At 43.5% G+C, this 24,525-nt stretch overlaps 2 protein-coding genes and 1 non-coding gene across 5 annotated transcripts in view; 1 reads left to right on the top strand and 2 right to left on the bottom strand.

Moving 5' to 3' along the window:
* The window catches only part of CLUAP1 (clusterin associated protein 1), a 30,972-nt gene extending 15,537 nt beyond the window's left edge, over window positions 1–15,435 (bottom strand). The window contains exons 1-7 of one of the 3 annotated variants that reach the window (XM_039885173.1): window positions 15,243–15,435; window positions 12,120–12,231; window positions 11,111–11,195; window positions 10,057–10,236; window positions 7,610–7,705; window positions 5,373–5,456; window positions 805–938 (exon numbers count right to left, since the gene is read on the bottom strand). In XM_039885173.1, coding sequence (XP_039741107.1) covers window positions 805–938; window positions 5,373–5,456; window positions 7,610–7,705; window positions 10,057–10,236; window positions 11,111–11,195; window positions 12,120–12,220 — 680 coding nt within the window. In that variant the 5' untranslated portion in view covers window positions 12,221–12,231; window positions 15,243–15,435. Of the gene's footprint in view, window positions 1–804; window positions 939–5,372; window positions 5,457–7,609; window positions 7,706–10,056; window positions 10,237–11,110; window positions 11,196–12,119; window positions 12,232–14,320; window positions 14,418–14,906; window positions 15,201–15,242 lie in introns of those variants that run through there. The other 2 variants (XM_039885172.1, XM_039885171.1) reach the window with 2 other exon arrangements.
* Window positions 4,333–4,451, bottom strand: LOC120620696 (5S ribosomal RNA). Its single transcript, XR_005657953.1, has one exon. It is a non-coding gene; the product is annotated as a 5S ribosomal RNA (ribosomal RNA).
* Window positions 15,436–18,906: 3,471 nt separating the features above from the next.
* On the top strand, window positions 18,907–20,357 carry CUNH16orf90 (chromosome unknown C16orf90 homolog). Its single transcript, XM_039885577.1, has 3 exons — window positions 18,907–18,952; window positions 19,355–19,777; window positions 20,146–20,357. Exons 1-3 carry the CDS (start codon window positions 18,907–18,909, stop codon window positions 20,355–20,357), a joined length of 681 nt encoding a protein of 226 aa, XP_039741511.1.
* The last annotated feature ends 4,168 nt before the right edge of the window (window positions 20,358–24,525 follow it).

Here is a 24,525-nt window from a genome sequence, read left to right as displayed (position 1 = left end):
CCAATTACCAGTATCTCAAAAGAGCAAGATACACTCAGTGCAGAGGCAGCAGCTGGATAGGGACAGGAGTAGAGAGAAAAATAAAGGGTGACTGAAAAGGGAGAAAGAGTAGTTACATGAGAGAAAGAACAACCAAAAAGCAGCAAGGGAAGTAAGGGTACAAAATGAGAGGGAGAGGGTGGGGAGGAGGAGGTAGAGGCGGAGGGAGGGAGAGGAAGAGACAGAGAGGCAGGGGAGAGGGGGAGAGAGTGTGAGCATTAAAGCATATTCCAAGAAAATGTAAGGAATACACCTGAAAGGCTCCAATGACCTAGAAGGTGTTTTACACCACCATCATCCATTCATATTCCCTGGTAAAGGGACTTTCAGTGAGGGAAAGTCAGAAGAAAAAATGAATTACTAATGAGGAATTATAAAAGTCTAGATCTACTTAAACCAAGAAATGAGAGTATGTTTCTGTTTCCACCTAATTTATGGCAAAGCACAGATCTTAGGAGATCAAGCCTTGTAGAACTTCCACCATCTGGATTTCCCTCCTTTGTCTTACGTTCCAAGAAGCTATAAAAGCTGGAAGGGAGGTTGAAGAATTAAGCAGTTTTCCAGACATATTGAAAGCAGCAAAGACATGAGTTTAGTGGTGTGCATGTTAGAACAAGCAACATGGGGACATTCTGAAGTAGGAACAGACTTATGCAAGGCTTCTTCCGCTGCTTGAAAGGTTAATATCACTGACAACACATTCCTTCAGTCTGTTTGAACTTTCAAAGACAGTTTTCTACTTATTCTTCAAGTGTTCACATCTACCTGACACTCTGCAGAGTCTGGAGTCGTTTCCGGTTTCTTTCCAGTTCTAATTTCCTCTTTTCAATTTTGGCTTCTAAATTAGCTTCGTCAGACGCCACGTTATTGAGTAGGTCTTTAGTCTTCTGAACCTGTGCCTACATTTAATAGGAAATGAATGAGACAATGTACCAGTAAGAACTGCCCAACCTGATTCTTGGAGGAGAGGAATTTCTCAACTCAGGCACAGCAACATCATGCTAAAAAAAAAAAGAAAGAAAGAAAGAAAAGCAAAGCAAACAAAGCAAACCCTCCCCAAAGTCATCACTCATTTAACCAACTATTTCCAGGGGGAACATTACATAGGTCCAGACAAAATTATAACCCTATTTTCCCCCACTTAAGAGGGTGTTTCTGCCCAGGGAAATGCATGAAGATGGAAAGAACAGTGTCCTAAGCAGAGTGAAGAGAAGCCCAAATTCACTTGTTTAGACTGGTTACATATCACTCTGAATTGTTAGTTTGCTTTTATTTATATCTCGTTCAGGCTATTCTCGTAATTACAAATACCTGACTTATAGAATATATGTGCACACAAGTACGGCTTTATTTAGGAGGGGACGAAAAGAAACATTAGCTGGTCTTCGTGCTAACTCACAGTCTGCTGGCATTGAAAGAGAAGGTTCATTTTCTCTCTCCCTGGCCACCGAACCTTGACTACAGACTACAATAAACAGAGAAACCATTCTGTGAAGTCAGAAAGTGGCTCCTTCACACAGTGTAAACCAGCTTTTGGGAGGGAGCCTAGGCAACAGTGAGACAGAGGTACTTGGGCAAGGGGGCTGAGTAAGAAAGTAAAGGGAATGAGAGAGCACTGATAAAAGCCACAGGCCTCCCCGTCCTCTCATCCTCTCATAAGAGCAAGTTCATTTGAAGCGGGGGTACTGTCCACATATACAGTGTGTCTTCACACTCGTGTGTCTGGGAAGCTGGCCAGGTTGGGACCTGGGGCTCAGAGTTGTAATCTGCTGCATTAAGAATAACATCTGGACCACACCAGCTGAGTGTGCACTGCTTCCCCAAATCTGGCCAAGATGGGGTTCTCCCCTCCAGTGCTTTGCCCATGCATAGTGCACCATAATGGTTTATTGACTGTTTACCTGTTGGTCTCTGAAATGCTATGGGGTACACAAAGAAATCACTTAAGGAGCCCAGACACACTCTATGACCTTCAGAGATAGTGTATTTGGAAGCAACTACTTTTACTGACAATGAGTTTATGGTTTAATTTTTTTTTTTTGGTCTAAGATAACTAACCATTTCCAAGATACTTTCATGAAAATAATCATATTGCTAACCATCCATTTGCTGTTAAGTGCTTTTAAAACACCAGCAGAAATGTGAGTTCACTCTCAAAGATAAGGTGGGTCTCCATTTTGAACAAAAAACTCAAGTTGATGGCAACTATTTCTCTGAATCAAAGTCAGATTAAAACCTAGTGAATTTTTCTGACCTCAAAAATACAAACGACTTTTTAAAAGGTATCTGTTCCTCAAATAAGAAAGATCAATGTGATAAACACAATTTTCCCAGTTTTCTGAAATAAATGGCCTGTATTTCATAACCCCTTTTAAGTATCCATCTTTTGTCTTTAGAATGATCAAATATGGATATTTTCCAACAATGAAAAAATATCTTTTTACAAACATTATATTTTTAAAATGTATTTTTCATTTATAGTTCACATATATTAGTTTCAGGTGTACAACAGTGATTAGATACATTTACATAACTTACACAATGATCACAACAATAAATCTAGTACCCATTTGGCATCGTTCATAGTAGTTACAGTACTATTGACTATATTCTCTATGCTATACTTTACATCCCCATAACTGTTTTTATAACTGGCAATTTGTATTTCTTAATCCCTTTCACTTTTTTTCACCCATATGCCTAACATCTTTCCCAGCTGGCAACCATCAATTTGTTCTCTGTATCTATGAGTTTTGTTTGTTCGTTTACTTTGTTTTTAGATTCCACAAATAAGTGAAGTCATATGGTATTTGTCTTTCTGTTTGACTTATTTCACTTATTTCAATCCTACCCTGAAGGCCCAACCACACTGTTATAAATGGAAAGATTTCATTCTTTTTTATGGCTGAGTAATATTTCATTGTGTGTGTGTATATATATACATATATACATACCACATCTTTATCTATTCATCTATTGATGAACACCTAAGTTGCTTCCATATTTTGGCCACTGTAAATAATGCTGCAATGAACAACATTGATGCATATATCTTTTTGAATTAGTGTTTATTTCTTCAGATTAATACCCAGAAGTGGAATTGCTGGGTCATGTGGAAGTTCTATTTCTAATTTTTTGAGGGATCTCCATACTGTTTTCCCTTGTGGGTGCATCAATTTACAATCCCACCAACAGAGCACAAGGGTTCCTTTTTCTCCACATCCTCAACAACACCTGTTGTTTGTTGACTAATTAATGATGACCATTCTGAGAGGTGTGAGGTGATAGCTCACTGTGGTACTGATTTGCATTTCCCTTATGATTAATGAAGTTGAGCATCTTGTTGGCCATCTTCAAAGATGTTACGTCCGCCTTGAAGAAATGTCTATTCAGGTCCTCTGCACATTTTTTAATTGGATTGTTTGATTTTTTTAATGTTGAGCTTTACGAGTTTATATATTTTGGATATTAACTCCTATCAGAGGGATATATCATTTGCAAATATCTTCTCCCATTCAGTAGGCTGCCTTTTTGTGTTGTTGATGGTTTCTTTTGTGGTGTAAAAGCTTTTTAGTTTGAGATAGCCTCATTTGTTTATTTTTGCTTTTGTTGTCTTTTAAAATGATATCTTAAAAGGTATTCACCAAGTAATGAACTGTGCCCTCATCTGGCTGTTCTATTTTTTGACATATACTAAGTGCTAAAGGCACATTCATACCATGTTAAATTGATTCAGCCAGAATAATGACAAGCTCAAGAGTATCATCATTTAAAATTTTTTAAAAATTTAAAACAATTTCAAATTTACAAATGACAAGTATAATACAAAGCATTTTTTCTTGACCTAGATTAGTGAATTGCTGACCTGATGTCCTATTACCTCTAGATACTTTAGGGTGTATTTCCTACAGATCAGGACTTTCTTCTACATAACCACAATACAATCATCAAAACAGAAAACAAACACTGATGTACTACCACCATATGATCCTCAGACCCCTCAAGTTTCCCCATTTGTCTCTATGAAGTCCTTTACAGCAGACGGGAATTGCCCTCAGCATTCAATTGTCACATCTCCTTAGCCTTCATCAGTCTGGAATGGCTTCTGAGTCATTCCTTGACTTTCACTACCTTTCACTATTGAAGTGAACAGGTCAGGTCATTCATAGGATGTCCCCAATTTGTATTTGTCTGATTAGCTTAAGATTATGAATCTTTAGCAGGAATAGCACAGACATGACTGTACCCCATGGTACAGGACCTTGTCAGCTTACAATCCTTTTTTATTTTTTACACCTACAGCACCTGGTCTTCTCAGGTGGTCTCCCATCCAAGTACTAACCAGGCCCAACCCTGCTTAGCTTCCGAAATCAGATGGGATCAGGCTTGTTCAGGGTAGCATGGCTATAGACCCATTAACTTTAATGTATTTACTTATCTCAATCTACCTGTATGTAACCAATCCCCCATCTCGGCTGCCCTGCCCTTCTCATCCTGCTGAGGCTCTGGCTCCCTGTGCTAGGTTGCCCAGGGAGTATTACCATTTTATGACGGCATTATAAAAACATATCAATCTCAGAATTCTGTACATCTCTCAGCAAATTCTTGCTTTATGCCTACTCCTAATTTATATAAGGCCCATCTGCTTAAGACTATTAAATAAAATGAATCCTAATAATTACTGAATACCTACTATGTACTGGAAACTATGCATGACACGCACTGTCAAAATGAATGCTCAAAGGACCCTAAGTGGCAGGCACTGCCATTCTCCCCATTTTACAGATGAAGAAAATGAGTCAGAGAGGCTAAATAACTTGCCTAAGGTCACGTGATGGGATTCAAACTCAAACAGTCTGAGTCTGGAGTCCCCCTCACTATCTGCCTTCCAAATGAATGCTTTAGATGAGCAAATAATAATATATTATGGTTAAGTAGTAAAAGATGGTGATTATTCTACTTATTACAGTGCTGTTTAGAATTAAGAAAATCTAAAAATCATTTAAATGTCCAGCAATGAGGAAGTGGTTAAATTAAATGTGAAGAGTCCATAAAGCATTATTTGCTAAAATTATTTAAATTTTTAAAAAAATTATTAAACTATTAAAATTGACAAAATTTTAATGAGAAATTGTTAATATTTATAACAAGGGGAAAAAATAATAGTAATAAGTGACCTTAGTATTTTAGAATGTTCTCTAAATTTTTCATTTCGCCAAAAACATATCCCTTCTTTGAAACTAGGCCTACCTTGTTCTGTCTTATGGAAGCAAGGAATCAATATTTTTGAGGCTCAGGCACAAAAACATTAAATAAAAACAAAATAATCTTACCAAAATATCTTTTATTGCAATTCTCATCACTTTTTCAGTCTCATTGATTTCCAGAGGTCTGGCAATTGCTTCTGTTCTCAGTTCCTATGGGAAATAATGAAATGAAATTACATATATTTTCGGAAGAAAAATTCTAAAAACCAATTCCCAGATCTAGATATGGCTTATGAACTGGTCCTTAAAAGTTCATCACAATGTGGATCTCTGATGCAAAACCACTTCCACCATCACCTTCTCCAAATGTCTTCTACAATCCTACTGCCAACCTGGCCTCTATCCAGGGCTCAAAGCCTCCTTTTCAGCTAGAAGCCCCACATTCCCCTAACACCAGGAGCAAAACTGAACTTATCATCCCTCATCTTTTCTTCTAAATTTGCTTCTTTACCTGCATTCTGTTCAGGTGATCCCCAAAGCAAGTGCAGCTCAACTTGCTGTCTGAATCCCCTGCCGGCCTCTACAATCTTTATTATGAGTAAGTCTAAGTAGCCTACCATTGACAACTGCAACCAGTGAAATGAGTTGCCTTGGCCCTGCCCCTACCATTAACCATGGACCAATCAAGAGAGGCATTTGTGCCTATCAATACTAGGACCTTCTGAGACATGAGATTCTAATGTGGATGCAGTTATGAGGTTCCCGCATCACTTTATCAAACTGACTTGTGCTTTACTCCATGGTGCACCTTATCTCCCCTCTGGTAGAAAACTATTGAGGGAAGGGATTTTGATTTATTCAAGGACACAGAGAGAGCTTGGTGCCTGTGGCTCGTGTTGGTTCTCAGTGCATGTTTGTTGAGTGTATGAAAAACAAATATGGCTAAGGAACCTTCCTCAGATCATGACTGTACACAGAATTTGAGAAGTATGATATTCAGGGTCTCATGGCTTCTATGGCAACAGTTCAGCCACTGATTGTTTCATCAATTCATTATAGGACAGTGTTAAAAGGGTCCCCAGTGGAATCCTGGTGAAGTCTCACAATGAAGCTACCACTCCACTGGCAAATAGCAAATGACTGGCTCTTGTGTCTAGGTCTGTTAGGAACATGTGTAGAGATGTGTACTACTGCACTATAAATAGAAAATACAGAAAGCTTGGACTTGCCTCATTTGTTACCTAAATTATCTATTAGACATTAGTGGCAGTTTTATTCTGCCAACTACACTTCAGCAGGTGGCAATCACTAGGTTAAATATATCAAGAGCAGGGATGGGAACCTGGCACCCAAGTGTCCCACTTCCAGGCTGCTCTTGGGGTAGGAATGAAAAGCGGGAGGAAAAATAACATTACACTGTAGCAGCAATGGCAGAACACAGGCAAGGCAGTGAGAGAGTAGTCATGGCTGACATACCTGATAGGAATGGGATAAATTTAATGTACTTACTTTAAAAACATTTGATGAGAGCATGTATGTTTCAAATGCCATACATCCTTACAGGTAAGAATTAATATTCCATTTTTTCTTAGACCAGTGGGTCCCAAACTCTGCTGTACATTGGAATCACTTGGAAATCTTTGAAAACTGGATGCCTGGCTCTCACCCCCAGGCGTTCTGATTCACTGATATGGGAAACAACCTGGATGTCAGGTAATTTAAAGGCTCCACTGGAGCTCTCTGAGAATCCTCAGAGCCACACTCCTAAACAGCTCCTTAAACATAGCGGATGGAGCATATTTCTTGACATTAGCTAGAACAGGATTGCAAATAAATTTCAACTGTTAACATTACTTCTGTAGTGACTGCCTAGATGACTGGTTCCCAAACTCTGCTGTGCATTAGAATCACACAGGAGACTTTTAAAATCTCCCATGCCCAAGTCGCATTTCATACCAATGACAGCATAATGCAAGCCAGGCATCAGTAGTTTTTAAAGATGCCTAGGTGATTCCACTGAGCATTCTGAGAACCATGGTTCAGAAGAACACTTTGTTGAAAAGAATGCTGAGGCTCTGTTCAGCGAGGAAAAGTATTGTGATCAATAAAGTCTGCATAAGCGGGAAAGTTTCAACATGCCACATATTTACCATTCCTGAACTAGAAGTTGAAGGTAATAAAAACAGACCCAGTGCCCACCAGAAGCAGGAATAACAGCTAACACTATATATTACTTTCCCATACACTATCTCATTTAATCAGGTTCAATTTAATAAAATCAGAACGGGGAAAAAAAGAATTGAAAAAGAAATCTTTGAAAATCTGTTTAGCTGAGGAAGTAATTGTTACTGGAGCACTCTTACCCTCAACTCTACCTCCTTGCCCAGCAAGTCATACAGAGATGCTCCTTTGGAGGTGATTTCAGAAGCAAGCTGCCTGGCTGCTTTCAAATCTGCAATCTGGAACGAAAATATCAAAAAACAGGAACCTCAGTGACACGTTTTTAATAGGCATTCAGAAACAACCAGTCTCTTAATATCAACTCCTACTTCCAGCTGGGATACTTGACTACAGAACATGTTTTCCATTAGACACATATTTACACACTGTGGAAGAGCGCTCCCAGGAAACCAGTTCAGGAAACAATAATCTAAGTACAAATTAGACCAATTCCAGGACACCTGGCTCTCACTGAAAACCCAAATGTCAAGTCAAATGTAACCTTGAACCAGGAGGTGTAGGAGGGTGAAAGTTGACACATTTCCTATTTGGACTAGGTCACAAAAGGGACTCTGACAGTGGTGGCATGACTAAAAGAGAGGCAACCTAAGGTACATACTTCCTAGTGCAGCATCCTGATACCCTGTTTAACCTTCCTGTCCCCTCATTCTCTGCCTTTAGACTGCATTTCACAGGGCTGCTATGAGGCTCAAATGAGTTAACATGCAACAGTACCTGGATCCCATAAGGGTGGCAGCCATCGGTATGAAGATGATGATGACGATGACAATGATTTAGCATCTAGCCCTATACACAAGCTTCTTTCTTATGATTTGCATGTCACCCCCTCTTCTTTGAATATGCTAAATTTTCAAAGAGCCCAAACAAACATTTCCCTGCTCTGCTCACACACTCTCTCTCCTAACAAGGAATCCCTAACTCCTCTTATTTTCAAACCATCAGCAATAACTCTCCCTTTTCATTAACCGCTGATGACTTTCTATTTCCTTAGTCCTCCAGGATTCAGCTCCCCGTAGCTTTAGCTTCTTCTACCTTACTCCAAATTTCTTTGCAGGAGTCTCATCATCTTCCCCACTTCTCGGCCCTGAGAATACCAGAGTTCAATCCCCTGACCTCTTTTTTATTCACAGTCTCTCCTAAGTTCATGGCTTTAATACCATCTATGAGCTGAGGCTTAACCTCTCCACTCAGACATCTCTTGGACTTTGCAAATATAACATATCCCAAACCAAACTCCTAACCTTTCCTGCTAAACCTGCTTCTTACAAATTCTTCTCCATTTCAATAAATGGCAACTTCATCCTTGCAGGTACTCAAACCAAAAACTTTAGCATGATGATGTCTAATACAGTACCCACTAGCCACAGGTGGCCATTTTCAATGCTAAATTTTTTTTAATTAAAATTTAAAACTCAGTTCTTCAGTTGTGCTAGGCACGTGTGGGTCGTGGCTATTCTACAGTATGGCAGATACAGAACACAGCCACCATCACAGAAAGTTCTAAACAGAGCTGCTTTACAATTTTCCTTGTATTGTTTGTTCTCTCTCAACCTACATCCAATCCCATAAGATCTACCTTCAAAATATGTTCTAACCTCTGGCCACTTCTTGAGGAGTCTAGTCTGGCTCCTGGTTACAACCTAATTACCTGAACACAGGTAATTACAAAGGCTTTACCTGGCAAGCTTCCTGGGGAAAGCTATCTGCCCCACACCTATACACTCGACTTGGGGCACACCAGTACACTGCACTTTCATTTTTGGCTTGTTGCTTTGAGTCCTTCGACATCTGGCAGCTCAGCTGAGCTCTTGACATGCAACTCTCACACAATCACTCTGCTTCCACCCCTGCCTCCCGCTTCAGTCTAGTCTCCACCCAGAAGCCAGAATGATCCTTTTATTTTGAACTTTCAAATCATGTACTTCTAAACTCAATGTTTTTCTGCCTCAGGGTAAAGTTGAAGTCTTTTCAATGGCTTTTCAGGTACCATGGGGTCTGTCACTGCATATGAGGAGCAGAGGCAGCATGACCCCCTTGTATTTCCTTAAACACACAAAGCACACTTTTATCAGAGGACACTTTTCACCTCCACTGAAGACTACACTACTCCTTCCCTCCTTCAGGTTATCCAATCCGAGGCCATCTTATCTCCCCATTTAAGATATCTCCCTGGCCCCTTCCCTGGGAAGCATCACTTCAAAGAGCAAAGGTTACAAACCTTTTATTATTCTCCACACATTTACATCTGACCTGCCATTCCTTCTGCTTTGTAGCTTAGTCTCACCTTCCCAGTAGAGCCAGAGGAACAGAGGGTTCTTGTCCCTGTTGTTAACACCTGTGTCCTCAGCACTTGAACAGTGCATGGCAGACGCCAAGCTTTCAGTAAATAGTTGAATTAATTTATTGTGACTTCTGCTTTTATCCAAATGCTGATGAGCACAAAATTGCCAAACTGCCCTCAGTCAAGGAGTAAGGAAAGAAGTGGTGCTATGAGTATATGACATGGTCCATTTCAGAGTCTGAGAAAGACACATTCTATCTCTCACTGCAAGCCTTGCATCGTTCTTACCTTTGAGCCAAGATCAAACTTGAATTTGCTGATATCGTCCTCTCCTGTTTTAGAACCCTCCATCCCTTTGGTCTTCATAGCATTATAAAGGACAGAAGTGATCTTCAATAGTTCTTTCACTGCATACCCATCTGCTTGATAAAGCTTCTTAGTATTGAGTTTTATATGTGCCTTAGTGGCCTATTTTCAGACAAAAAACAAACGAACAAACAAACAGTTTAAGGCCATTTCCACGTAAAATCTAAACCAATTCCCATGTAAGTAATTTGAAAACGTCTCTGCCAACAATTGGGATATAACCTGATCTTATTAAGAGTCAAACTTTCAAGTGACTCATACATTGCAAGTGGGTATATAAATTGATGCAATCTTGATGGAGAGCAATTTAGTAAATGACAACAAAATTACAAATGCACATATCTTTAGACCCAGCAATTCCAATCTTGAGAACTTTTCCTAAGAATATACTCATAAACAAAAATGAAATATGTATAAGGTTATTCATAGGTTATTCATTACAGCATCACTTCAAAGAGCAAAGGTTACAAACCTAAGTGTCTGTTATATAAATTACATACTACTACTCAGGTATTAAGAGAGAATGAAGAAATTCTGTATGTATTTGGAAAGCTCTCCAAAATTAAATGAACTCTAAACACTGGTGTATAGTATGCCACCGTTTGTGTAAAAAAAAAAAAGAATATACATTCTGTTTGCTTATATATGCATACAAAAATTCTGGAAGACATTAAAAATAGTGATTGCTGGGGATGGAACTCAGCTGACGGCAGATAGGATGAGAAGTCATTTTACTCTATATTGTTTCATCATCTAAAAAATTTCTGAACCATGAAACATATTACTTATTCAAAAATAAATAAAATTCTTAACAAATAATGAATTAAAAACAAAATAAAAAAACTTTGCTGGTGAAATGGCTCCACAGAAACCTGGTAATGGAATGGGTTTTAAAACTTGGAAGCAACCCTAACTAGGACTCATCTCTTACTAATGTATTCAATTTTACAACTCCACCTAATAACCACAAACTAACCAAGAACTGAGCAACTGCTTTAATGAAGAAAACTCGGTCTTGTTCCGTCTCAACATCAGAAGGGATGTCAGTTTGAGGTTCATACCTATGGGAGAGAGAGGGAGGGATAGAGAGAAAAGACACCAGTTAATTAAGTAGAAAGTCCACAAAAGAGAAAGTTGTCAACTAAGAGGCCAGTGGATGTGTAACAGGAAGGTCTCTGGGTCCCCAGCTAAGGTATTAAGATTAAGAAAGATTTCAAAAGCAACACAAAATACCAAACATCCAAGGGAACAAAATCCTTTTCTAAGAATAGGTTAAACTGCTTTCAAAAATCAAATTTGGGCTCAATTTTCAAAATTAAATCTCTCTCAGACCTCAAAGTTTAATGAAAATACTCAGAATGATTACTCTGGCTGACAGCCCTTGACCCAGGGCTAACTAGCTAGCTGTGAGAAGCAGCAGAGTTGTTGGAGTCACTTTCTTCGTGTTATTGATGACTCACCCGGGGTCAGCAAAATGCAGTCCTTGGCTCCTTCTGCAAGCTAACAAGGGTTTTTACATTTTTTAAGAGTTATAAAAACTAAAACACAATGTAGAATATGTGGCAGAGATCTTGTGTAGCCTATAATGTCTAAGATATTTACTATCTCCTTAACAAAAGTTTGCCAATATTGAATGTTAGATATTAGATTTTTCACACAAAATGAAATCTAAATTATTTCTAATCCAATGTACTCGTTAGTGTGTAGGGTGGTCTCTGATGAAGGTGAGGGGGTGAAGAGGAGCTTGGATCCCAATGTCCACTTTCTACTGAGAAACAGTCTTATTTTACCACTGCCTGGTATATTCCTTCTCTTACAGGGTTCTTTAAACTCATCTGACTTTTAACAGGTTACAGCTAAGTTTGTCAAACTCAAATTTTATTGAACTCTTCTTCCTTTTGCTTCACAACAATATCCTGTTTCTAAGTGGCTAATAACTAAACCCAAGTATTCATTCTTTGACCTCAATGAAGTACAATTCCAACCTTTTCACAAGCCAGAGAAGAACTTCGGATACAAGTCCAAAATTTGGTGTACGGAAATTTTCCATAGAAATATGTCGAGGGTATCCCAAGGCTCTCATCATCTCTGTAAAATCTGTCCAAGGAAAAATACAATTCAGTCAGTTTGTTAAACAGCAACAACTTACTAACTTAGATACTTCCTCTACTTTCCCTTCTTATTCCCAATCTACTCGCAGTTTTCAGGACTATTTAACAACTCCCTAAGAGGGAAAGAAAGAAGTAGATAAAAATTAAAATAATCCGCTTCCTGAAAAACATTTAAGTTCAGTAGAAGTGGAAGCTGTTCATTAAAATAATATGGGTTGGTTAGGAATTTATTATTTAATTTTTCAATTACAGTTGACATACAACATTTTAGTTTCAGGTGTACAACACAGTGATTAGACATTTATATACCTTACAAAGTGATGACCCAAATAAGTCTACTACCCATCTGATACCATACACAGTTATCACAATATTATTGATTACATTCCTTATGCTGTACTTTACATCTTGGTGACTGTTTTTATAACCGGCAATTTGTACATCTTAATCCATTGCTCTTTTTCATCCATCCCCCCAACCAACACCCCTCCCATCTGGCAACTATCAGAATGTTCTCTGTATCTAAGTTTGTTTCTGTTTTATTTGTTTAGATTCGATGGCTGTGAATTTAATTTCTCTTTGATATCTCGTTTCTCTCTTCGACATCTTTTTACGACACTAAAGGAGAAATACTGGCCTTATAAAATGTCACAAAAAATATTTTTAAATGTTAACAGTAGTTATTTCAGGGGATGATTGGTGGTAGGATGAAGTTCATGTTTCTGAGTTATTTCTAATTTTTTTTTAGTGAGCATATAGGACCTTAATACAAATTTTAAAAATTAGTTGTGCTGTAGAGAAATCTTAAAGAGAATGGTCAAACTATAGAGCACCATTCGGATTTATTATAAAACAAATTAAGAAACAGTAATACTAAAACTTGTTGATAATGGAGGTTGCAGTCACTAAACTTTGAGGAGGACTTGGAAATGAATGAAACAAACGTTTTTTGAGTTCCCACGATGTGCCAAACCTATATTCAGTGTGCTTCTGGCTATGTAAGGTCTGTCTTCATTCTTCTTGAAGGTGAATATTCAAAATGTCCCAATGACATTCACAAATAAGCTACCTGGGCATGGGAAGTTAGGTTAGATTGCATCAGACAAGAGAAAGTATAAGCAGAAGGAAGAGCAACAGCACAGAGGGCCTCTGTCACTGTTTTTTGAAAAATTTGAATAGAGAGATGGAAAATAAAGCAGCTTTTCCATCACACAGTCAGGCATTGCCTAAATATTTCTTCCCACTAAATTAGTCAAATTGTTAATTCTGCAGTATTATTGTTAAAAGAGACAATTTGAGTAATATTATTATAAATCGCACAACTATACAGCATTCATTTAAGGTAAAAATGTTCAGAAATCCCTTTATTATACACTCCTCCCAATACAACTCCATTCAACATCAACATTAGAGAGTGTCCTCTCTAAACTACCGGGGAGGAGAAACTAAAACACACAGTTACCAAGAACCTTCAAATCCCACTGGGCATAATTTACACTATGGTGCTAGTAGGTGCATTAAGAAAATGTGATGCCTCTTCCTGTATATTTATTTACATTGCACAAAAAAGAGCAATTCATAACTGAAAGGAGTAATCTCTAATGGTGAAGATTCAGGCACAAGCAATTCAAGCAGAAAACTGGCCTTAAAGAGGCCCCTCAGATCATACCAAATTGACAATCACCTGCTATATCTACGCAAGTGGAGCCACTTTGCTGAACTGCTTCTCACTCAGAAAATGATAGTGTACAAAAGACAAGAGATTTTGATTCACAAGGTACTATGCCTTGATCCTTGGTTCCACCCAGTTCCGTTTGTGTGACCTAAAGCAAGCTACTTTACCTCTCTGTGCCTCAAAGTATTTCATCCAGGAATTATATCACCTACCTCTGTTAAAGTGAGGACTTAAATAAGAGTGAATGTGGAATGCCTGGTGATTAACAGGCGTCCCCCAAAGTAGTAGTAACTAATTCTCTTATCCCTGTTCTGCCATTTCTCCAACTCTAGCAAAGGCATTTGGATTGGCTTCTCGTCAGTCCCTTTAGAAAGGATGAAGTTTATGGAAGTTAGATAACCTGTATTCAAATTCCGGCGCCAGTTCGTACCACTTGTGACCCTTGCCTGAGCTACTTGACCTCTCTGTGCCCGTTTCCTCATCTCTAAACACAGAAGTGTAGAGTTGTTCAGAGGAGTAAATAAGATGATGCACGTACACAGAACTTACTATCTGGCAGCTCGTAAAAACAAAAACGTTAGCTGCAATTATTCACCAGCCCCCACCCCTCGGTTTTGTTCGTTTGTCTGAGCTCTAAGCTACCCCAACTCAGAAACGGTCTCTGTGTTTCCAATATAGTCGCGAAGTGCCCATGCGACTATACAAATCAATTAAAATTAGATAAAATTAAAACTTCGGTCCCTCGGCCGCACTAGCCACAGGCAATGGCTGATGGAGAACTTCCTATCATTACAAAAAGTGCTATGAACCAGCGCGGAGGTGCTCAGCCTGTCGGGACCACAGAGGGCCAGGACACCCGAGACGCAAAGGCCCGGGAGGGGGCCTCTGCGGCGCGAGCCTCGGCGGGGCTCGGGACAAGGAACCCAGCGAACTGGAGACCCCAGTCTCTGGAGCACTGCAGGTCACAAGGGGTAGGGATGCCTTACTGCGGAGGTCGCGGAAAGACATGGCGCTCTGATCCCCACTAGCCCGAAGTCTCCGTCACTCGCCCCTCAGCGTTCACGAGTTTCTATGGCAACGCACGGAGCCCTCGACGGCGCGCAGCAGGGGCCAAACAAGACTACAGGCAAACTGGTCGGGCTGCGCACGCATGTGCAAGCGAGGTGTCGGTAGGCAGGCGACGTACGCGACCCGCAGAAGGAGCGGGTGTGGGATTCCGGCCCCCGGCGGGTAGCTCCAAGCGTGTGCTCCCCAGCCCTTTGCATACACTGTGCAGACCTGACACTGACTGACACATTCTGAGCACCTACTATGTGCCTTACACTGTGCTAGGCGCTCTACATACTGCTTCCCATTCCCTCAACTTCTCTAGAAAGAATGTAGGATGTCACGAAGCTGATCACTGTCCTGCCCAGCACGTTTCTCTTTGTAAACTGGCTGGCCGCACCCGCGTCCAAAGCCCCCGAGAAGGAACCGCCGCGTGAAAAGACGGAACTCCGGACTGCAAAGAGAAGACCCGGGCTGACCGCGAGAGGTTGCCCAACCCAGACCAGCGCACGCGTACTCGGCTCGGGCTTCACGACAGGCCGGAAATCACCCGGGTCTTTGCGCGTCGGCGGTTGTCCTGGCAACTGACACCTTTTTCCGGCGGGGGCGGGTTGGTCTGCCTAGTAGAACTGAAGGCTCCCAACACCGGGCCAGAGCAGCTGGGGGCTCACCTGGGAGCCTTCTGTAGGGCTACCACAGAGGAGGACAGGCGACAAAGAAGGGCTGGGGAGGAGACGTGAGCTGTGAAAGGTGGACGAAGAGGAAGAACTGCCAAAGGCTGGGATGTCCTCTCCCCCTGTATTGGTGTTGGCAAAGTAACAGACATAATCGCACGGACCCTAAAGAGAGTCCCCAGATATATCTACACATATATGGTAATGCGACAAAGATGACAAAGCACTTCAATGGAGAATAGTCTTTCAATAAATGGTTTGAAACAATAGGAAATTCATATTCAAATAAATTAACCTCCACCCTTACCTAAATATAAAACCTAAAACTAACTTTTCCAGAAGAAAACTTAGGGGAAAAGCTGTGTAACTGGGTTAAGCAAGATTTCCTAGGTACATCAAAAGTATGATCTTTTAAAAAGTATTTTTTGATAAATTGGACTTCATCAAAATTTAAAACTGCTCATTTTAAGAAAATGAAGATAATCCAGTCTAGAAGAAGATATTCACAAAACACATCCTATAAAAAGACATATCCAGAATATATAAGAACTCTCAAAACTCAATGAAACAATCCAATTAGAGAGTAGACAAAAAATTTAAACAGATATTTTACAAAAGAAGATGTATGGCAAATAATAAAGGAAAAGATGCTCAAGATTATTAGTCACTAGAGAAATGTATATTAACTTTAAACCACAATAATATATTACTAGGCAGTTTTTAGAATGGCTAAAACAAACAACAAAAACTCTGGCAATGCCAAGAGCTCAGAAGAATGTATACCAACTTGAACTTTCATACATTATTGGCTGCATCATTTTATATTTCCATCAGCAGTGTAGGAGGGGTCCAGTTTTTCCACGTCCTCATTAACATTTGTCATTTTGTTTAATAAATCCATCCTGTGGGTGTGAAGTAGTAGCACATTGTGGTTTAAATTTGCATTTCCCTAATGACTAATGATGTTGAGCATTTTTTCATGTGCCCGACAGTTCGTATATCTTCTCTGGAGAAAAGTTTATTCAAGTTCTCTGCCCATTTTTATATTAGGCTTTTTTTGTTGTTGAGTTGTAGGAATTCTTTATGTATTCCGGATACCACATTCATAAGATATATGACTTGCAAATTATTTTCTCCTATTCTGTAGGCTGTCTTCTACTTCTCGATAGTTCCTTGTGCAACACAAACGTTTTAAATTTTGATGAAGTCCAATATTTTTGTTGTTCTTGCTTTAGTTGTCATATCTAATAGTTAATTGCCAAATCCAAAGTCATACTTATCCCTGTTTTCTTATGAGAGTTTTACTGTTTTAGCTCTTACATTTAGGTCTTTGATGCATTTTGAGTTAATTTTTGTATATGGTGTGAGGTACGGAGTCCAACTTCATTCATTTACCTGTGGCTATCTAGTTGCCCCTGCACCATTTGTTGATGAATTTCTTTCTCCTATTTATAGTCTTGACACTCTTGTTGAAAATCAATTGACCACAGAAACATGGGTTTATTTCTGGTCCATTCTATTCCATTGGTCTAGATATCTACCTTTATGCCAGTCCCACATTATTTTGGTTACTGTAACATTGTAGAAAGTTTTGAAATCAAGAAATGCGAGTCTTCAAACTTTTTAAAGATTGTTTTTAGTTATTTGAGCTCCCTTGTAATTGCACATGCATTTTAGGACCAGCTTTCCTGTTTCTGCCTAATATGCCATTGGGATTTTGAAAGTATTTGTAAATCACTTTAGGGAATACTGCTGTCTTAACAATATTAAGTCTTCAATCCATGAGCAGAAATATTTTTCCATTTATTGAAGTCCATTTTTTTTCAGCAATGTTTTATAGTTTTCAGTGTTGTCTTACACCTTCTTGGTGAAATTTATTCCTGTTTTATTCTTGTTCTTTGCCAGTGTATAGAAATACAATTAAATTTTTTCATATTCTAAAACTTTTTATTTGCATATTAAAAATTGTGCATTACAATTAAAATCATTTTTTAAAAATGGCACTTTGATTAAACTGCCTTTTACAGCCTGCAGGACACCTTGACCAACTTGGATTTTACTCTAAATTTCACTGTTTTACCTCCAGCTTCTTCCTTCACCAACATGCAAGTTCTTTTCCTTCTCTGCCAGCAAGATAGGCAGATGGGAGAGGCAGGTGCAACCTTCATTGTCAGTAGTTCTTGATTTGAAAAGGGGCAGCACAGTCATTTAAGCTTGATCTAATCTCTTTGCATCTTACAATGTTAAACAGCCAAAAAAAATAAGAAGGCAATAGTTGTGGAACTTACAGTGCATATTGGCGCTGAGTTCCTCATTACGATTCATCTATTTGCTTCTCTGTTCAATTATTTCTTTTGAAGGCAGTGGTTTTTTCTCTTGCATTTTTGTCTTCTTCAATTTCAACTTGTCGAAATTCTCAATCTCAGCCATTTTAAGTTTGTCAGACATGGTTGCAGAGGAAATGGAGTGAGGCACATGAATGAGTGGAGTCCGATCTGCTCAATGGCTGCTGCCAAGTGCCAAAATACAATTAATTTTTGTGTAGATCTATCTTGTATCCTAAAACTTTGCTGAACTATATTAGCTCTCCTAGTTTTATTAGCTCAGTTTTGAGTGTGAATTAATTTTTCTCTATATAAGATCATGTCATCTGTGAATAGAGAGAACTGAAAGTTTAACTTTTCAAGAAAGTGTTTCGCAAAGTGGTGGCAACATTTTACATTCCTCCCAGCAGTATAAGAGAGCTCCAGTTCCTCTGTATCCTTCCTCACACTTGGTATGATCCACACAATACCCTGCCATTTACATGTGAAAAAATGGACAGGTTGGAAAGTTAAGTGACTTGTCCTGTCACCCAGAACCACCTTATCAGGATGCTTAAAGCACTGACTCAGGTTTCACCAGGTCTGTACCCCTAAGCCCTTATTTCCCACCTACAGATGAGGAAACTGAGAACTCAAGAGGTTACCCCTGGAAGTGACTCTCTAGCCTGCAAGAGCTGAGTCTGTTTTGTGTGGCCTATCCCAAGCCAGAGGGACCTCCCCTAGGGTTCTGCCCCCTTCCCTTGCCCTCCTCTCACCCTGCCTCTGCCTTGGGCATCATCGTCCCCCAAACCCAGGGGATTCGGGAAGGCTGGAATTCTCCCCTGTGACATCACATTGCCAGTTGCCAAGGGAGCCCTGCAGACCCACCCCCGAGGCAGGGGAGAGCAGAGCCTTGCTGCACAGGAGGCCTGGCCACTCCTCCCGCACCACACTGGCCCTCCATGGAAGCCTTGGTCTATGCATTCTCTGAGCTGCGCATAAGAGAAGGTGCCGGGCTGTGGGGAGGAGTGGCAGGAGGAGAGCTGTCCTCTGTCCTCACCTGGGCCCAAAACCAGTGGCCTCAGAGACATACATGCTTGGGAGAGGAATGGCCACTGGTCCAGGACATGTGACTTGGGCTGTGTGATCCAGTACCCACTGTGCGATTTCTATACAGGCACCAGAATGATCTTTCTAGGATAGGAGGCAAAAAGGGGTGGCAGAAAGGGCTTGAGGTCCTGAAAGAGAATTTGGTGCCACGGCTCAGGCTTCTCAGATCTCCCTATTGGCTGAGAGAGGAAAGAGGAGTAACATGTTGGGTCAGGGGAGGCAGGAGGCAGGGGATTTAGCCCATCTGACAGACAGGTAAGCTGAGGCTCGGCAGGCCAAGGGTGGAGCCCATGACATGAGCATGTGACTGCAGTCTCCCTTCATGGTTGCTGTGGCCCACTGGCCACCACCCTCCTGCTCTCCCCTCCACAGATGGAGTGAGCTGGGCCCGAGGACTCCCCAGCCACCCTGACACGCCGCCCAATATCTACGAGGGGGGACTTGGGGTCCAGCAGCAGTGCCTCAGTGCCCAGGGAAGCAAGCCCAAGAACTTCCGGCTGCGCCACCTCCGGGGCCTGGCGCTCTACCTGCCGGGCCACATGCAGCCCGCTGGCCAGTGTGAGAGCCACTGGCTGGGCCGGCTCATGGCCAGGGGCTGCCTCTCACGGCCCGAGGGCATGGCCTGGCCTCTGGACCTGCCACAGGGGACTCTGAGCCCAGGTAACAGCCACCACTCAGCCCTTCTGGAAGCTCGACTGCCCAGGGGCAGCCTGGGAAATACAGGTGAGCACTGGTCTAAGGGAAGACCCAGAGAAGGGTTGGGTTGGAGACTCAGATGGACTCAGATGGGCGCTTCTCCACTCCCAAACTTTCTGGGTTTCTGTCCCTTGATGAGCAATCTTGGACAGCTCTTCCAATTCTGGTCTGGGCTTCGGTTTCCCCATTTGTAAAATGAGGGGTTTAGGTTTGATGAGGGTCCTTCCAACTTGAACCATGTTGCCCTCTTCCTCCTTCACCCCTTATGGATTATCTTTAAGGAGACTCACCACCCCTCCTGTTTTGAAAGATGTGAGGTTCTGGGGGGTCACAGAATAGACTGGCAGCCTCCCCTAGGTCCCGCTGAGTGACTCCTCTCTACCCTCTTTCCTCAGCTTCCAGTTCCAGCATGGATCCAGCCAAGGGTACCCCCTCCCAGCCTGGTCCCCCTGAAAGCTTGGGACTCCGGCCCAAGAGGTCCTGGGGGCCCTCAGAGGAGTCCACCTGTCCCTTGTGCAAGAGAACCCGCTCTGGGGCTCTGGAGAGGCCGCAGGGATCTGAGTGTCCAGGCTGGTTCTCACAGCTCTGGACAGAAGGGGAAAGATGACCCAGGAGGAGGAGGCAGGTCCAGAGAGGAGGGGCTCAGCCCCACCAGTAGCCCCTCTACACCGAGACGCCCGCAGCTGCCCAGTGCCAGAGCCTGGGCCAGCCTCGGGAAAACTCAAGGGGAGGGAGGAGGAGGTCCCAATGGCAGAACAGAAAAAAATAGAAGCCTGGGCATGCCCTTGCAGCCTGCTCCAACTCAAGTCACCCACTTGTACCTGGAAGGCCGGGCTGAGTGGAGAGTGGGGCTCTCAAGAGGCCAGGGAGCTCACAGGTCTGATCTCAGTAAAAGCCAAAGCCTGCACTTTCTGTCCCTCAGTCTGTCATCAGGCCAATTCGGTCAGAGAAACAGCCCCTTGGCACCTGAGTTTCTGAGAGCAAGTCTGTGAATCTCAAGTGGGATTCAAGCTCTCCCACCCTTAAGTCGTCCGGGTGGGACTTTCTGGAAGGCTTCCTGGGTGGGCAGGGTCTCGGCAGGCCTAAACGCAGGGTGTAGTAGTCCAGGCTGAGAGGGCAGAGGACAAAAGACGGTAGGCCAGGATTGGGGATAGTGCCAGAGATGAGAGCCAAGTTCCCAATCTGGGCAGGAGTGTTGGCCTGGACCCCAAGCTGCCCCCGCCCAGGGCTTAGTTGAGTTCACTGCTCCATGGGGACCCCCAGCTGTCCTGTCCCTCCACCTGGGTTAGACTCCAGGCACCATAGTTTGGGCTTTTCTGTACTAGGGAGTCTGTCTTAGCCCTGTTGACATTTGGGGCCGGATCATCCTTCGTGGTGGAGGCCATCACATGTGTTATAGGATGTTAAGCTGTGTCCCCGGCCACTACCCACTAGATTCCACTAGCTCCCTCCTCCTAGTTGTGGTAACTAAGTGTCTCTAGACAGTGTCCAATGTCTCCTGGGCAGGGGGGTTGGAGGGCGGGGCAGAATCACTCTTGGCCTATGTCACTGGGCCTCAGCTCTGCAGGGACAGGATGCGAGGACGTGGGTTGGCTTCAGTGACCGTCACCATATCTCTCATTTCCAGTCTTGGCACCCTGCGTCAGGTTAGGGCTGTTGCCCATCTTGGGGGCTCCTGCCAGACCCATGTGATGATGTCAAGGATACCAGGACAGCTGGGTTCCTTCCAGACACAAGGGAATACTCCCTTAGCCCCCTTGCTCTTGTACCCTGGTTCCACCTCAGACATTTCATAGGTCCTGAGACAGCATTCGGTCCTCGGGCTGTTTCCAGGTGGTTATTGGTGTGGGTGTGGCCCTGGGCGGTGGGAGCCTGAGGCTGCAGAAAGGAGCAATGAGAGAGCAGGTATTTGAACACTCCAGCTGTGACGGGGGCAGGCGAGGTAGGAATGCAGCTGCTGAGCTGGTCCATCAGGCAAGCTCATGGGGTGACAGAAAGGGCAGCTGCCTTTTCCCTCCATCACAACTCTCAATCCCCCAGGAGACTGAGGCTGGGGAGACCTGAGGGATCACTGCTTAAGACAGATGTTTGGGGCTCCCCCAGCCACCAGCCAGGCACCAGGTAGAAATGAGATAATGCCAGAAGCCACAATACTCAATCCTTGGAGACAGTTACTCTTCACCCTCGTTTTTGGATGAAGGACTGAGGCTCAGAAGCAGACTGCCCCAGGGTTCAGATGTTAGAGGGCCAGGGTGTGGTGACCTCCACTGAACCACATCCTGGTATCCTGGCCCTGGGTAGTCCCCCTGCCTTGAATTGGGACTGGTTCTGGGTCTTGCCTTACCAGAAGAATGTGGAAGTGACATGGTGTCATTTCTGGCATGAAGGAGGCCTAGTAGCTTCTAGTGCATGTGTGGAGGAAGTCAGTGCCCACATAACTAGCCCTCCACACAGTGGGAAACCAACCCAGCTCAGGGAAAACCCTTGCCAAGCTCCAGGCCACCTCGAGAGTGGATCCTGCCACCCTGTTGAGCCACCCTTACTGATGCACAGAGGGTTGATAAGCCAGAGCCTGGACCTCTCCTCTGGGAGGCACAATGCTGCAGCAACATGTCAGCCCCAAAGAAAACTGGCTGAGCCATCCATCCTTTGGTTCCTCCCTAAAACTCCTGAAGCTTTCTTGAAAAGCACTACAAAGAGGTTGAGAAGTAAAGCCACAGGTGGTCATGGCATGCTGGGGTCAGAGAGCTTAAGTGAAGGAGGGCCTGAAGCATCAAATAAGTAGGCGTTTGTGGAAATGCACACTGACCACCCTGGGGGGCCCCCTCCCCATTCCCTGAATGGCCAGTAGGTTTGGAACAGAGCCACCAGGAGTCAGTCTCAGCCCTTGGGAGATCGTCCTCAAAGCCTGATGGGCAGGGAAGGTACATCTGCCTTCAAGGTCAGGGTAACCAGAACCCCCACCCCACCCACCCCAAGTTGATACCTGGCCACACAACTGATCAAGGGCCCCAAGGAGTCATCCCTTAACCCTGAAGCTGACCTATCAACACAGTGAAAACAGACTGACATACTTACCTCAATAAGCAAGGGTGTAACTCAGAGCACAGGGACGCTACTTGGTGCTCAGAGTCCAGGCCAGCTCCCTGAACTTCACCCATGCAGTGCCGTCTGCTCCCACCTGACCCCATAGGATCCCCCAACACCCAGCTCTGCAGGAGTCTCAGGCCCTGTCCTGGCTGTCTGGGTGATGCCCTGCCCTCGAGGACCAGCACAGACATAGGCTTTGGAGGCTGTTCAAGAGCTGTGTGGCTCCTGGGTAGCTCCCAGCCCGAATCAGTTTTCCTCATCTGTCTATGGGTGATAAGCATGACACCCTGCCCCCAGAGTGCCCAGAAGCTCCAAGGAGAGATTGGTGGATCCTGAGGCGGGCCCAGCCTCAGGATCTCACAGTGGGGTGTCCTGGCCCAGGAGTCTCCCATGCTCCAGTGGCAGGGTGCACTGGCCCAGGGTTCCTGCCTGATCATTGCACTGAGTCACCTATGTATGGAGCCTTTTCTAAGCCAAGACAGTACTCCCTAGAGGACTAGGCCCTAGCTCAAGGCCTAGAGCTGGCCAAGGAGACACTTGAACAAATGGGGGCAGCTGCTGAGGGCCTTTTGAGTTTAGAAAATTAACCTAGTTTTGCTTTTCAGCTCTAGAACCTCTTCCCCAGAACTTCATTATTTGGCAGGATAAATTACACAAAACCATCAGCCCTTTTAGCTGGAAGCCATCCTCAGGACTTGAAAGCGACAGGCAGCTCCGGGGCTGCCTTCAGCCACTGCCCCAGCAATGGGCAAATCCCCAGAGTGCAAAATAGAATGTGACCAATTAAAGTCTATTTATTTGTAATGAGACAACACCACAATCCATTCAACACTGGGCTGGACACTGCCGTGAATGGGGCAGGGAGGAAGGGGCAGGGCAAGGCCTCAGCTCAATTGTGAATGTCCAAGGCAGAACCTTCTGGAAGACTCTTACCTTACCCAGAAGGGCAGAAATAAAAACCACATGATCACTGTTGATTCAGATTAGAGAACACTGAGCTAAGCCTCAGCTCGAGGCCAACATCAGCGCAGACTGGGAGTGTGAGGCGGCAAGGGAGGAGGAATGTTTTCCCACCTGCGCTCGCCTTCAACTGGAGGACTCCTTTCCCCCACCACAAGGCCAGACGAACCCCCGGGGTCTCGGAGTTCTGAGGGAGGGAAGGACGCCAGTCCTCAAGGACACCCTCTGCCTGACTGTTCCCCCTTCTCCTCCCACTCAGGCTGGTGCATTGTGACAATGGCTACATGACACTGCAGTAATGCTGGGCGTGCCTCCACCATACTCTGGAGGGCAGCGCAGACAGCAAGCAGCTTTGGGGGATGGGGGTGGAGATGCCAGAAGCAAGTGGTGTCCACACACATGCTTCTTGGCACTGACACAGCTTCTGTCTCTGTCCCGAGGATGAGGGACCACAAGGCACGTGACTGCCACCAGCCCCAAAGGCCAGGTCCCATGAGATCAACACAACGCTCAGCTTCCTCCTGCTTGCATCTGGCCAGGCCTTGGAGCTGCAGCTCACGGGACTGAGGGGTTAAAGGAGAGGACCCCCAGGACCCTCAGCAGCACCTAACCCTAAGCCTGGCTCTCTGAAGCAGTTCAGCTGAATGGTGCATCCACCCCTGATGGGCAGTTCCATGCTTTCCAGGACAGACGGACCGCCAGCAGAGGAAACCTTACCGTCACCT

This window comes from Pteropus medius, unplaced genomic scaffold (genome assembly GCF_902729225.1).
Source record: "Pteropus medius unplaced genomic scaffold, Ma_sr-lr_union100, whole genome shotgun sequence".
Lineage (NCBI taxonomy): Eukaryota > Metazoa > Chordata > Mammalia > Chiroptera > Pteropodidae > Pteropus > Pteropus medius.
The sequence above is the reverse complement of the archived record's forward strand: the minus strand, read 5'-3'. Positions and strand labels throughout refer to the sequence as shown.

Bases quoted from the DNA above. Each gene is read 5' to 3' on its own strand.
- CUNH16orf90 (XM_039885577.1), top strand. From the start codon at position 18,907: ATGGAAGCCTTGGTCTATGCATTCTCTGAGCTGCGCATAAGAGAAG. The intron at 18,953-19,354 runs GTGCCGGGCTGT...CCATGACATGAG, and splicing joins TGAGCTGCGCATAAGAGAAG to CATGTGACTGCAGTCTCCCT. The intron at 19,778-20,145 runs GTGAGCACTGGT...CTCTTTCCTCAG, and splicing joins GGGCAGCCTGGGAAATACAG to CTTCCAGTTCCAGCATGGAT.